The sequence below is a fragment of the Ciconia boyciana genome, chromosome 20 (genome assembly GCF_034638445.1).
Source record: "Ciconia boyciana chromosome 20, ASM3463844v1, whole genome shotgun sequence".
Taxonomy (NCBI): domain Eukaryota; kingdom Metazoa; phylum Chordata; class Aves; order Ciconiiformes; family Ciconiidae; genus Ciconia; species Ciconia boyciana.
The window spans coordinates 5,097,490-5,110,491 of record NC_132953.1 but is presented as its reverse complement, the minus strand read 5'-3'; the positions used below and the strand labels follow the sequence as shown (position 1 = coordinate 5,110,491).

Below are 13,002 nucleotides of genomic sequence, written 5' to 3'. Positions count from 1 at the left end.
ATAGAGGTGTGGTGTTCCTGTGCCAGGCAACTGTACTCACTTACTCATCAGAAATGTGAACTCTAGGCCAAATATTCAAATGTGGCTCTGGACCTTGTACATATATTTGCAAAACTTAAAGCTGGAAAATTGGAGATAGTGTTACGGTATTTTGAAAGCTACGTTTCTAGTTGTATTACGTGCACTGTGCTTTTTCTCCTCCCTATCTAATTGCTGTCTTTTGCTGTTTTTAAGAACTGTTTCCACACTAGTCTCGTTGCTGGTTCATAACAACCACAAGCTAGGTATAGCATTAATAAGGAACTAGGCTGTGTGCCTAATGAAATGCAAAAACTGCTTGACACGCTGGGGCAACACGAGTGATCTCCAAGCCCTTATGTGTGAGCCGGGTGAAAGCAAATCCCATGGCAGTTGATGGCTTCAGGTTTCTATGGTTGGTTTAGGAAAATAAAATTGTCTGGCGCAACGCTCTTGTTCCTTTGTCTCTTGCTTTGATTTTTGTATGCATCTAACTAGAAAGCTTTTCCAGACGCCGTGTAGGAGGAGTGGTGGTAGGGAGGCGGGGAGTAGGGCTGCTTCCATTGAGCCAGTTCTGTATTGCAATTATTGGCAAGCAAAGCAAACATTTCATTTCCCCGTAATTAGCTCCAGTTTAGGGTGGCAGGTTAATTTGGCTGCCACGCCCTGTCTGCGCAAGAAACCTTGTTGCTTTATTTGATTCTTTCATAGACGAGCAGTCAGCGGCCGAAGGGATTTAAAATGATTTTCAGAAATGAAAACTGGAGGAAAGAATCGGAACACACATGTTCTGCACTTTTTTCCCCCTCATAGAGCTGAATTCAGGTTGCTAAGATGATATGAAAATGTGGAGAAAAGGGTTATTTTGGAGCTCCTCTAGCATGGCCAAACTGTGCATATTTCAGCTGCTTTTCCTTGCTTCAGGGAAGCTTGAGCTCTCTATGCCTGGGAATATTTGTCTATAGCATACTTAAAAATAAATAAGCACGAAAACTGGGTCATAACTTCTGAAATCATAAGGCTTGACCTTTCTCCTGTACCTGTAAGTGGGGCTTGCGGCAAATAAACAAATTGTGGACATTTCTTTTCTGCAGTACACTACAGTTTTGCTTAAATTTTTGTTGTTATAACAATTTCTGAAGGTCTTTTTAGAAAAATACTTGGCCTTTTTCAGTATTTCTGGTGTTTAATTAATTTATTTTTTTCCATTTCAGAGGTGTCAGTTTTTCTTTCCCAGAGGTGGAAACTGATGGATTTAGTAACTTGCAACCAGTGAGGTTGAGAAACTAGTAGGAAATGGCCTGTGATTTGGCAACCTCTGTTCTTCATCAGTTTCTGAACAGAGTTTATTCCTGCTCTGAACTATATTCTGTGGGCAAACCGCATCCCTGTTGCTGGAATCTTGCTTTTAGGCTGAATATAAAAGCAGCATTAGGGAAATATGAGCAACTTGGTTTATTTATGTTCTCTTCCACTGCCCCCCTCCCCAGTTTTCATTTGTTTGCTTCTACCCCATTGTAGAGATATTAAACAATAGGTGTCCTTGTCTTAAAAGGCTGTAACTTCATGCCCTGTAGATGGAAAGCTGATGCTTCTGAGCCTTGGAAGTCAGTCAGGAGTAGAAGAACAGTACTGGCTGCTGAAAATGTCTCTGTCCCCTCCCCTCTGTAGAGTTTCTGCGGGGACTAAGAGTTCTTGCAGGGTCCTGGCTTCAGCAGCAGAGCAGCACAAAGGCCACATTGAGAATAGCTGCTGGGGAAGCCCTCCTTCCTTGCCTGCCCTGTAAATGCAGTTCTTTCTCCATGAAAAGCCCTGACATCAGCTCTTGGAAAAATCCAAGTGCTTGTGTCATGGAAAATAGCTGAGGCACTTGCTTGGGCTGGGACTGAATGACTGAACTGTGGATGAAACTTCTCTAGAGATGCTTTTCTTCTACTCTTTCCAAACGTTGCTGTTCATAGAGAAATGTAAACCCTTCCCATCTGAAAGTTTTACAGCAAAAGGGTGCTAAGGAAAGAACTACAGTTGGCTATAGTATATTCAAAGTACCTTGCTTGTCATTTTTCTTTTTTTTTTTTTTATTTTGTCTGCTTAACAGACACGGTTGCAAGCTCCTTTTAGAGCTGGTCACATCTATCTGCAAAGGAGTATTTCCCAGAGGGAGCAATGTTCATTTGGATGGACATACTACCTGTATCATCAGCAAATTCCATGTACCTCCTTGTGTGGAGGCAAAATCTCCGTGTTCTTGTAATCCATTTTATGAAGAAGACTTATCTTTGTGTTCTGTTTTTTCTTTCATCTTTTCAAACTGATTTTTTTTTCTTTTTTCTTGCTCCCTTCTCATGCTGCCACCTTCTCTTCACCCCTCTTGACAAAACCCTCACCCAGAATAAATTTCCGGTTAACTGCAAGAATGGAAGATATATCTATATATATATATCTATATATATATATCTATATATATATATCTATATATATATATCTATATATATATAAATTTATTTTTTTATTTATTTTAAGCTTGAAGAGGAAACATCCATGTGAGGGGAAAGGTGCTCTCACTAGCACCAGTGGAATGCTCTTTTCCAGTAGAAATACCTTCCTTTTGGAGTCCTGTCCTTCTCTTCTTAAAGACCATCAGAAACCTGCTAGCTTTCCAAACTTGTGAAAAGGCATAATTTTTTTTCCTTGATTTTTATCAAATTTATCTTAACCTAGTTTGCGTTGAGTGCTTAACTCAGCACTTTCAGTTGCCATAGTGCTGGTCCCTTGCATTGATCCTTATACTGAACCATCAAGAAGTATGTTGATGGGCTATATTGGCTACTCTGCATTTTCTAACCTAAAAGGAAAATTGAATGGCATATTCTGGTTATGTATGGAAACACTGGTGGGCCAGAAAAACAATATAATGTTGACTGAGTTGGAGGTATTCACTGATGCTTTATTAGGGCAAATCCAACACTGAAGTTGCTGGGAATGTTTAGAAGGTTGACACAAGAAGATATTAGCTATATGGGCTGTCCAGTCACTTCACTAAACTTCCGATGTTCCTTCTCAGAAGGCCGGTTCACAAAGCTGCCAGTAATCTAAAGCTAATAATGCCACGAACGATTCTTCCATGAGTCATTGCGTCAGCTGTGGTTGCTGCCTTGGACTCCTACAAAAATAACATGGAAACTTTTATTGCCTAGCTTGGTTTCGCCTCCTTGTGCACTTGCTACAAGTTCATGAGATCTGTCTGTAGGCTCTGACAGCTCCTAGGAATCCATGCCGTTTGGGTCCCTTCCTCAGCGTGGCTGTTTCTCCACACCTTGCATTACAATCTGTTGTCATCAGTATGCAGTGGGGTTTTTTTTTTTTGAGGAAGAAAACTCTGTGGTTTCCTGAGCTTATATACTTTGATATGGGGAAAAGATGACACTGCATAAAACTGCTCTTTAAGTGGGTTAATGCTAAGGTAAATAGACTTGATGTGTTGAATCAGTGTTGTCCACAGAATAGCTGATGTGGTTACAGCTGTAGTTTGTGGGCAGTACAGTGAAATGGCAGACTTCTGTCTGCGTTTTTTCTTGGTTGCTAATAGTTGCCCACTTGCTGCATCTGTGTTTCTCTCTGTCCGCCTGTCATTTGCTATCTCATCAGTTCCTTTTACTCACCCACTGTCCTATACAGAACATGTCTACCCCTTTTTGTTGTGACAGAAGACTGCCTTTAGCTTGATATTAAGGTCACATTTGGTACTGCTTTTGTTCAGGTCATGTCAGCACTCTCCCATAATACCTTTCACAGGGCTTTTAAGCCCAGCAAAAAACTGTTCTGGTGGATATCTACATCTGCAAACCAGGAAAACAAGCAGACTTTCTTTTTTTTTCTGTTTCTTCCCATCTCTTTCAAGATGAAATTCTGGGAAATATCTGCAGAATGGCATTTAAGGCATCCACGCTTACTGTACTTTCAAGGCACTTACTTAAACCTACTAGATTTAGACAGAAAATGTAGCCTTTTTCTGACTACTGTCAGTGCAGGTCCAATCAGAGTGCTGAAAATGAAGCTTAATAGGTACTGAGGGAATTGTATACACTAGACGCACTTGAAATAGTCATGAAATTGTTCGGTGATTTTTAACTGTCACCCAAGAACAGACTTTAGTTCTTCCAGTTACAGCATCTCTTTGGGTATGTATGAGAAAGAGGAGAGTACCATCCAACTCAGCCTTCCAGAAGTGTAGCTGCCAGTTACACAGCTCATTTTGTCACCAAAATCCATGGAGGTGGTGCTGGCAAAAGGCCTCTCATAGGCTAGTTGCTTGGTGAAAACCTCCTGAAGTAGGATGATGTCATTTTAAATAGCCACGGTTTGGGGTTTTTATTGGGGGGACAGATCAGACTTTGAGTTAACCCTTGGTTTTCCTCTTATCTTTCTAAATGTGTGAAAAAGGTGAATGAGTGAACCTGTAATATTTCTCATCTCTCCTGAGTTTGGGGTGGTCAGGGGTTTTTGCTGCTTTTCTTTCAAATTTAGAATTCTGTAGGAGGGTTTGTCTGTAACGAGCAACATCTTATTTAAATGAAACTAATAAAGCAGTGAAGAAGATTCTATTGCGACTGTTCATCTCCTAATTAAAGATTAGTTCTGTCAAGCAAGCAGTTTTTGGCTGTTCTCTTTTGTATGGGTTTCACAATATTTCTTACTCATCTCTGCACAAGTTGTAGTAATTTATACTTGCACCGTGCAAACACACACAAGCTTAATTTCAGGCATGTGAGTAGTCCTGCTGAAGTAAATGGAACTAAAGTTAGGCACATGAATAAATATTTCCAAGGTTGGGGCCCTTGTCTGAATCTAAATATTTTTGTCTTTGATCGGTTTTTGAGATAGCAGATACTTGAATTCTGGTAATATTTTAGTATGGGAGGAAAAAACCCCCAACAAGGTTATCTGAATGCTGTGCTATTTATGGTCAGCTATATTTTCAACCTCCTGGGCTAGAATGGAATGCTTTGTACTGTTGGAAGCTGGGAATCCTTCCTTGCTCTGGTGTGTTTTGACACATTAGGTCTTAAAACGATCTTTTTCTGTCTTGGCTTCAAGGTAGTTGGTAGGCGCTGGTCCAGTACTGAATGATGCATGCATGTGTGAGCTAACTTGGAGAAGTATAATTTTAAATCCACACTGTGTCTAGTTGTAGGTGTATTTTTCTCACTTGGCTTTACGGTAAATAAATTTTCCTAATGCAGCGTGACTAACAAGACATACTTCTAGTAATTTGATGCATTTAAATTACTTAAATTATTTGACCCAGTATTTTAAAAACAAAATGTGACTTGGCTTTTAATTGTTCCTGGTATTTGGGAGAGTGGAACAACTTGTTTGAAAATGTGCTGATGTTCATCAGTTATCAGACAAAATGTCTACAGGGTTTTACCGTGTAGCCTAAACTTGCCAGCTAGATTTGGAATTAACTCTCCAGCTGTTAACCACACCCTGCTGTGTCTTCAGCTTGCATGGTGTTTACAATAGTAGGTGAAATGCATTTTATATGTTATATATAGTGCTGGATGCTATAACACAGTGAGGGGAGTTTCAGTACTACTTTCAAACTTAATACTATTTCAAAGTGAATATATGTTGCACTGAAATACAAATAGTTGTTGGATAAACTCATGGGAGGTCTTCTGTGTTCTTTGATTATAGTCCATGTATCCACTTATACTCTGCTTTCTGCTGTAGTATACAAGTAACATAGTGTTTGGGAACTGAAGAACGTCTTCAGCAAATCAAGAAATGCTTGGTACTATTCAGGTAGGAAACTGGGAAAAGAGGAGGAACTTCTATACTGAGTGCTCCCCACAGTCTGGCTAGCAGGGATGTTAAATCCCAGTTGTAGCCTTAGCTCAGCTGACTCTTCCATCTCTAATGTCTGTGATTTCATAACTCGGTGGCCTGGAATGACTTCAGGTCTGGGAGGGGAGTTTTTCGGGGGGGGGGGGGGGCTGGGGAGCTTCACCTCCAGCCTAGCTGGATGAAGCCCACCCTCTTCGTACTCCACTGGTTTTATGGAATAGCTCTAAAGTAAAGCTAGTGCAGGAGAGGGCCTGGAGCTCTCTCAGCTTCACCGCCTCTAGTGAACCTGCTGTGTGTGCCCAGGAGGCTTTGCTGCGATGGTGACCTGCTGCCTGCCCCGCTTCCCCACCATGTTCCTCCCTCCCTTCCCGCTTCGGAGAAGAAAGAAACGCAGGAAGCTGGCAGGTGGCCAAGGGGCTCCAGAGCTTCCGGGAGCCGCTCCCGGCGTGCTCCGCAGCCACGCTCTGCAGCAGCGTGCCTGTGGGCAAGGGGGGACGGAGCCCAAGGGGAGCAAGCGCTGCGCTCGTGCCATCCTGGGCCTGGGCTCGGGCGTCTCTTCCCGTGGGTGTCAGCATCGGTGTGGTGGGGATTCTTCGGAGCTGGCCGGCTCCTTGCGAGTCCTGAGCGTTTGTGCTGAAGTGCCGTGCTTATGACTGTTTGGGCAGTTATGGCCTCGGACTAGGAAGCTGTGGGATTGTGGCCCTCACTCAGAGGGACTTCTATGCTTACTGTTAACGTCAAAGCACAGAAAAAATTCCTGATGATTTCAGTGTCATTTTATATACCAAAACTTTAGGGTTCTCTTTTTAAATAATTAACGTCAATGGTCTATGTATAATAAGTAGAAAGGTTTTGCACAACTTCTAGACCTCTGAAATAGAACGTTTGCACTTCATCCTTGAACAGATAATAAATAGCTCTGAACCAACCAAAATGGTACAATAGTGAACTAACTTTATTTTGTTCATAAATGGATTCTTTTGCTGCAGGAGATAAGCCTGGAGTTCTGGGTGCCTGATAAGAAACATTATGGGATAAAGGTTTTCACTTAATTGCTTCATTAAAATATTTGTTAGTACTGTTAGGACTTTTTACGTGGCTCAAAAGTTCAAGTGCATTAGATAAAAAATGTGGTATAATTCATCTTAAGCATCTTTTCCTGCCTTTGGAGGGACAATAGATTGTCCTTCCCTGGATTCCTTTGTCTCCTTTTCTGCTTTTCAATGAAACACTTGATTACTACTGCATCTGTTTACCATACAGTGTTCGGACAGGGTTAGGTTGGGCTGAGATGACTTTTGTTTTCTTTGCTTTGGGATTCGGGTTGTCTGTCTTGCACAAAGTAGTTCTTTACTGGCCAAAATTTTTAAATGGGAGGACTGAATGCTGAAGAGGTCTGGCTTTGCAGGCAGAGCAGAATGAGGAGAGGCTTGATTACCTATATGTTTCTTATTTGAATCAGAGTGGATTTCCCAGATTTCTGAGATCAAAATAGTGCTTTTTGGGGGGAGGAGGAAAGAGGGCTACCACTTCTTGTGGAGTCTGTATGCAACCTTTTTTCTTCAATTAATTAACTTCTGTGCTGCTTTACCCGTAGGTTCCTAAGGTTTATGCAATCAAAGGCCCTATCTATCCCCTTAATTTTGAAACCGTTGTATTTCAACTAAATTTGATGCTGTTATCTAAAAGATGGCAAGTGTCTTGATGTATATAATTATTTTCAGTAATAACATTTTAATTTCACTTGCCTAATGTGTCATCAGATGTCCATTTCAGAGTTGCCATATTAGTGCATGCTTGCATAGGGGATTGGCATGTGTGAGCTGGCCAGGGTTTTGGGTGTATACACATTTAATGGAATACCTATTATTCAAAGAGAGGGATTAAGCTGAGTACTTCTGCTGTGTATCCAGTTATGTTTTTCAGGTAATGGGGAGGGAGTTACTGTAGCTCTAAGACTGTGCTATTTCTGTCTGGGCCACTCTATGTATAGTTATCGAGGAAAAGAGAATAGGTGACAAGATGCCCCTCCTTTGGACAAAGGAGCTTAAAACACGATGTGTGCATTTTGGGCAGTCTTCTTGGCAGTGCTCAGGGAATCTTTTGTTGTGATGCTCTGAAATGCTCTCGGAGAATGGTTTGATTTTGCGTGTTGGACCAGTTTGGTTGGACAGGGCCATCACTCAGCTCGGTTGAGTCTGAGTTTGGAGGTGGTGTCCTTGGGACTATCCTGCGCTGATGTGGTCTTTTTCTAATGCAGACTTACCATGGGACTATTGATCTTTACCAAATAGGTCTATTTAAACTAAGCTAAGTTTAAAAAAAAAAATAAAAATTGAGTCATTTAACTTTTGCGGTATTAAATTTCTTTTTGACTTGAATGTCTTCCCTGCCTCCTTCTAACCTCAGCCCATTACTTTTTGGAAAACCTGTATAAATAGGAGAAACTGAATGCAATAAGGATAACTATTAGGAATAGGGAGGAAATTATCAGCTATAATAATGGCAGATCTCTTCATTTAGAACAAAAGGTGACTTAAGTTATCTGTTCTTTTCTTATACATACACGCACAGCTCTAAATGTTTGTATTGCTTTCCAGCCAAAGGATCTAAAAACATTTAACCAAGTAGGAAAGGAGCTAAACTTCTGAAAAGTTCTGAGAAAAAATTGGTACTGCTTTATGAAAGTAGAAATTAGTGCCTTAAGCTGGATGGCATACACCTTGCTCTGTCATTTTTCTGTGGTAATTCAAGGGAAAAAAAATTCCTGGTTTCCTAAGTCCCACATCTTTTCCTTACTTAAAAAATGTATATACACTTCTTCCTTCCTTTAACTGTGGGTTTGTGTTGCCTATTTTATCTGTAAGTCCCAGTAATAGTATTTGGAATAGTTAATACAGTTTCAACTTAACTTTACTCTGTTGTGCTTGTCTCAAAGATGGCAAGTTCATACAGTTTCATGAAAATAGTTAGAGATTTTGTTAGGAGGAGATGTCAGCATGAGCTCCTGTATTACTAGATACCACAGTACCCACATAGGAGGAGATAACTGGAATGTCTCTGCTGTAGGAGATTTTTCAGTTAGAGTTTGGACCTTCATTAGGTACCAGGTACTCAGGCCATCAGTAGGACACAAATGCCAAGCTATGGTAATTTTTAGTGTATGGAACCAGTTGTTATGAGAGGAAGATGATCCATGAGCTTCTATACTCTACTAAGAAAGACAGACCTACTAGATGCTGGATTTGAGAGCACAGATTCTGCTTCTGTTCTTAGTTCTGTTAGAAACCTTAAGCATATCGATAATTCTTTACCTAGTTGAATCAACTGTAAATGGACTAATAATTGGCTGAAGTAAAAGAACAAAAAAGACTTGTTCTCTTGTGAAGGCATTACAGAAGTGTAAAATAACTGTTTGTATTTAAGCATTAGTGTTAATATCAAACATAATATTGAGAAACAAAAAAAGTTCATTAAACATATGTTCTTTCTTCTTTTCAGGTTTCCTCTCAAAAAACCTACAAGGTGAGTTACTGATGTTTGACTGTTTATCTGTATTGCAAATTACAATACAGCATTTTTGAAGGAGGAATGCTTTTAAAAGGAAAAAAAAAATATGTACAACCACAGATAGCAATACCCATTACAGATGTGAGGAAATTAATATCCAGATTGGGACAGGGTGCCAAAAATATAGTTGGTAGTGTACTTAAAGTGGATGGCATGGTGTTACTATTTGCATTTCTGTTACATACAGTGGTGGTCGTCTTACCTGAGATTTGAGATGGTTGGAGAAAGTGACACTGTGTTGGTGTATGATGTACAGACACTTCCTTTGGTGGGGGTGGTATTCTAAATCTTTAATTTTTGCATATGCAGATATTTAAGGTTTTCTGGGAGAGGAGGTAGAGTTAAGATTTCAGGAAGTTTTTCAGTTTTATGTAACTTACATTTATTTTGCTTTTAAAATAAAATATGGCCTGGTGTTGAATGATAAAGAGAATGTACTTGCTGTTACTAATTTCAAAGGTTAATGAGACTGTTTCTAAAACCTTGGGTACACTCCCAAAGATTCTGAGAAGAGGTAATTTTTCCACTTGAATTCAGTCTGGGAATACATTTTTTTAGGTGAACTTAATGTGGACTTCTAAAATCTGAATTCTTTGTTAGCAAAGAGAACTAGCTAAGGTTATTTCCGAGAGCTTCACCAGTTAGGTAATGCTTCTGTGGTACGGTAGTCAGGATTCTTTGCTTTGGTTTGACACAGACACGGCAGCATTCTGAGCAGAGAGTCTCCAGCTGACAAGAAACAGAAGGTTGAACGCTGCAGTAGTACGCACGACTTTGATCCGACAGGTAAAGTCCTAAGACTTCACAGGTGAAAATCTAGACTTCAATTTGAAAAGTACTGGGGATCGGAATAAAAATGATTTTAATGTGTCAACAAATGTGGTTTCCAGAGTTGCGTTGTTCTGCGATTGTAAAGCCTTTTTGAAGCATGTGGGCATTGAAATGAATATGGGCTTGCTTTTAAACATCCTCATCTACAAAGCAGCTGTTAACTGTGCAAGAATAAACCTAGATTAGTGGTATCAGTGAATAATTATAACTACCTCTTTCAGAAAAGTCAGTCTGAAATTTCAGGAGGCAAATACTGTAATTAGTTGTGAGTAGTTCTTTTGGCTGTTTTAGTCGAAGTGTGAAATTGGAGACATAGGCTTGACTAAGGCTGGTATTCCTTGTTGGGGTTCTTTTTGAGCCTTAGTGGATTTTTATCCATCTCTGTCACTTGTAAAGCGAATTTGTACTTTCCAACATGATATATTTTAAGATAAATGTCTATTTTTAAAGGATATGCTATCCTATTTTTTAAACTTCCAAAAGGTTAAATCTGGGTCAATTTGGTAAGCCTGTCCAGTGCTGTTTTGGAAATTAGGATGCATGCAGGGATTCTTCATTCTCTCTCTGAAACACTAACCCAGTGACTACTGTGTATGTTCATGAAATGCATGACAGGCTCTTGTCTGAGCCTCCTGGCCCCATGCAATGTGCGTTTTTCATGTCTGTGCATTCTGCTATGTAGTCCAGTCTTTCCCCTGGGGCTTGTGGAAGAGATGAGAGTTGAATGTAAAGGTGGTAGAACTTGTAGAATGTGTTTTTGCACAAGACATTTGAAGCTGATGTTTATAAACCGTCCTGTTCGTTAATGCTTTCTGCCACTAGCTGCATGACTCCTTCCTAGTGTGCACAAAATAAACAGACATTAAAAGCCCGTTTTAATTAAAAAAAAAAAAAAAAAAATTATTGTGAGGGGGAAAACCTGAATTAGTGCTTCTCTTCTTTTCCTTTGTCCTTGGGAATAGGTAATATAAAATTATTTCAGATTGGGGTAGGTCAGGGGAGGTCTCAGGCTATTAACCTGTTTTGTAGAAGGAATTTGTTTTCTTCAGAAGCAAACTTGAGGAATCTTCTAATCTTAATTTGATGAAAGTCATTCCAATTTTGAGAGCTGTTACCTGGCACCACTCTTATGATGCTTGCGATCTGGTCTGATAGATGAACTCTGTACTATAGCCTTCATAAAATTCCTTTCTTTTTAAGGGGTGAATTGAGAATGCTGAACTACTATGCATATGTTGATTACTTACTCTGGAGATAAACATTACCAGAGTTTCTATGCTTGGACTGTTTTTTATCCAGAATACTTTCTGTAGTTTATCGCAGAGAACTTCTGTTATTGTGTCTTAGATTCTGTGATAGTTTCTTTGTAGTGTTACCTGTGTCTTCATGCTCATATTATTCACCCCTTATTCCAAGTGTTTCACCTGTGTTTTGTTCACATCTTATTTGTGTTTTGCACGATTTAACCTAATAAATCAGTCTGTGTTTTTCATGAAGTTTTTTTTTTCTCATGTTTGGTCTCCATATTTTCTATATCTCTCTCTCCTTTTCTCCTGCTCTCGTGCAGATAGCTCCTCCAAGAAGACAAAGTCTAGTTCGGAGGAGAGTAGATCCGAGACATATGGTAAGCTAAAGCAGCTGCTGCGGCCTTGCACCTTTGCAGTCTGCTCCATGCTTTCTGTCTGTGCACCCAAGGCTTTTATCCGTTACATGATCCGCATGGTTGGCTCTGCAGCAGGGAGTGGGAAACTGGGTTTAAATGTTGCTTCAGTGTATCGGCTTGTAGTTTTTGTAGTGGCTGGAACTAACCTGTACCTGGTAAGCATAGGCTGTCACCTGGATTCTCCCATTATCTATTAATAGTTGGGAAAACTTGCTGGGGCTGCCATTCTTGGAGATCTTGTGCCACTAAGTATTTTTGGCATTGTGTGAGGGGACAGCTCTTGCTGGACTCAAGAAGAGTTTTTGTGGTTGTAGAAAAGTCTGTGTTGTGCTCTAACTGTGGAGGTTAATCTGGATGAGCCAGCAATTCATCTTTTTGCATTATTTGTAGAGGATCTCGTGCTAGTTCCTTTTCATGTTTCACAAAGTGGAAAAATGTATCTGTAAATAATTTCAAAAAATGTAAGAGTATGAACTTCACCATTTTTCGTTCTGAAGAGGGAGTAACTTCCGTGGCAGTCCTTTATTGTTGTGTATTACTACTGTGTTGTGAGCTTGTGGAATGGAACAAATTGGCATATAACAGTTTGGGATAGGAGTAGCCCTGCACATCATTATGTTGTCAGTATACCATGATGGGTGCTGTTGGAAAGAATGTCTACCAAATACAGCCTGTTTGCTCATCCTCCTTCTTTAGCTTACATCAGATATGTCAGTCTTCAGGCTGTGACACCCTCTTCATCCTACTTTATGTTAATGACTTGTTGAATTTCCAATCGCTAAAGAGATTTGCACTTATATCTTAGAAACTAAAAGGTAATAAGTTCTCACAAGTTGGTGGGTGGTCTTTTTTGGATCCTAATAGCTTCTTCAGACCCTTGGACCTAGGCTGAATCTGCCCAGTACCACTACATTTCATGTTTCTAAGTGTGCATGTCCAGCAATGTCTTGACTCCAGCCATGGGTTGCCTTTCTTTTCCTTTCCTGTTTTTTTTTTTTCTTGATATTTAAAACTGTCTGTGATACTTTCTGATTTTTCTGTATAGAGAAAATTGCTTGCTGCATAACCTG

General features: G+C 40.0%; 1 protein-coding gene across 4 annotated transcripts in view; it reads left to right on the top strand.

Annotated features, from left to right (window-relative positions):
• ARHGEF12 (Rho guanine nucleotide exchange factor 12) overlaps positions 1–13,002 on the top strand; it is an 81,646-nt gene that overhangs the window by 24,780 nt on the left and 43,864 nt on the right. For 2 of the 4 annotated variants that reach the window (XM_072884822.1, XM_072884823.1), the window contains exons 2-4: positions 9,370–9,393; positions 10,136–10,224; positions 11,837–11,893. In XM_072884822.1, coding sequence (XP_072740923.1) covers positions 9,370–9,393; positions 10,136–10,224; positions 11,837–11,893 — 170 coding nt within the window. The remainder of the gene's footprint in view (positions 1–9,369; positions 9,394–10,135; positions 10,225–11,836; positions 11,894–13,002) is intronic. The other 2 variants (XM_072884824.1, XM_072884825.1) reach the window with 1 other exon arrangement.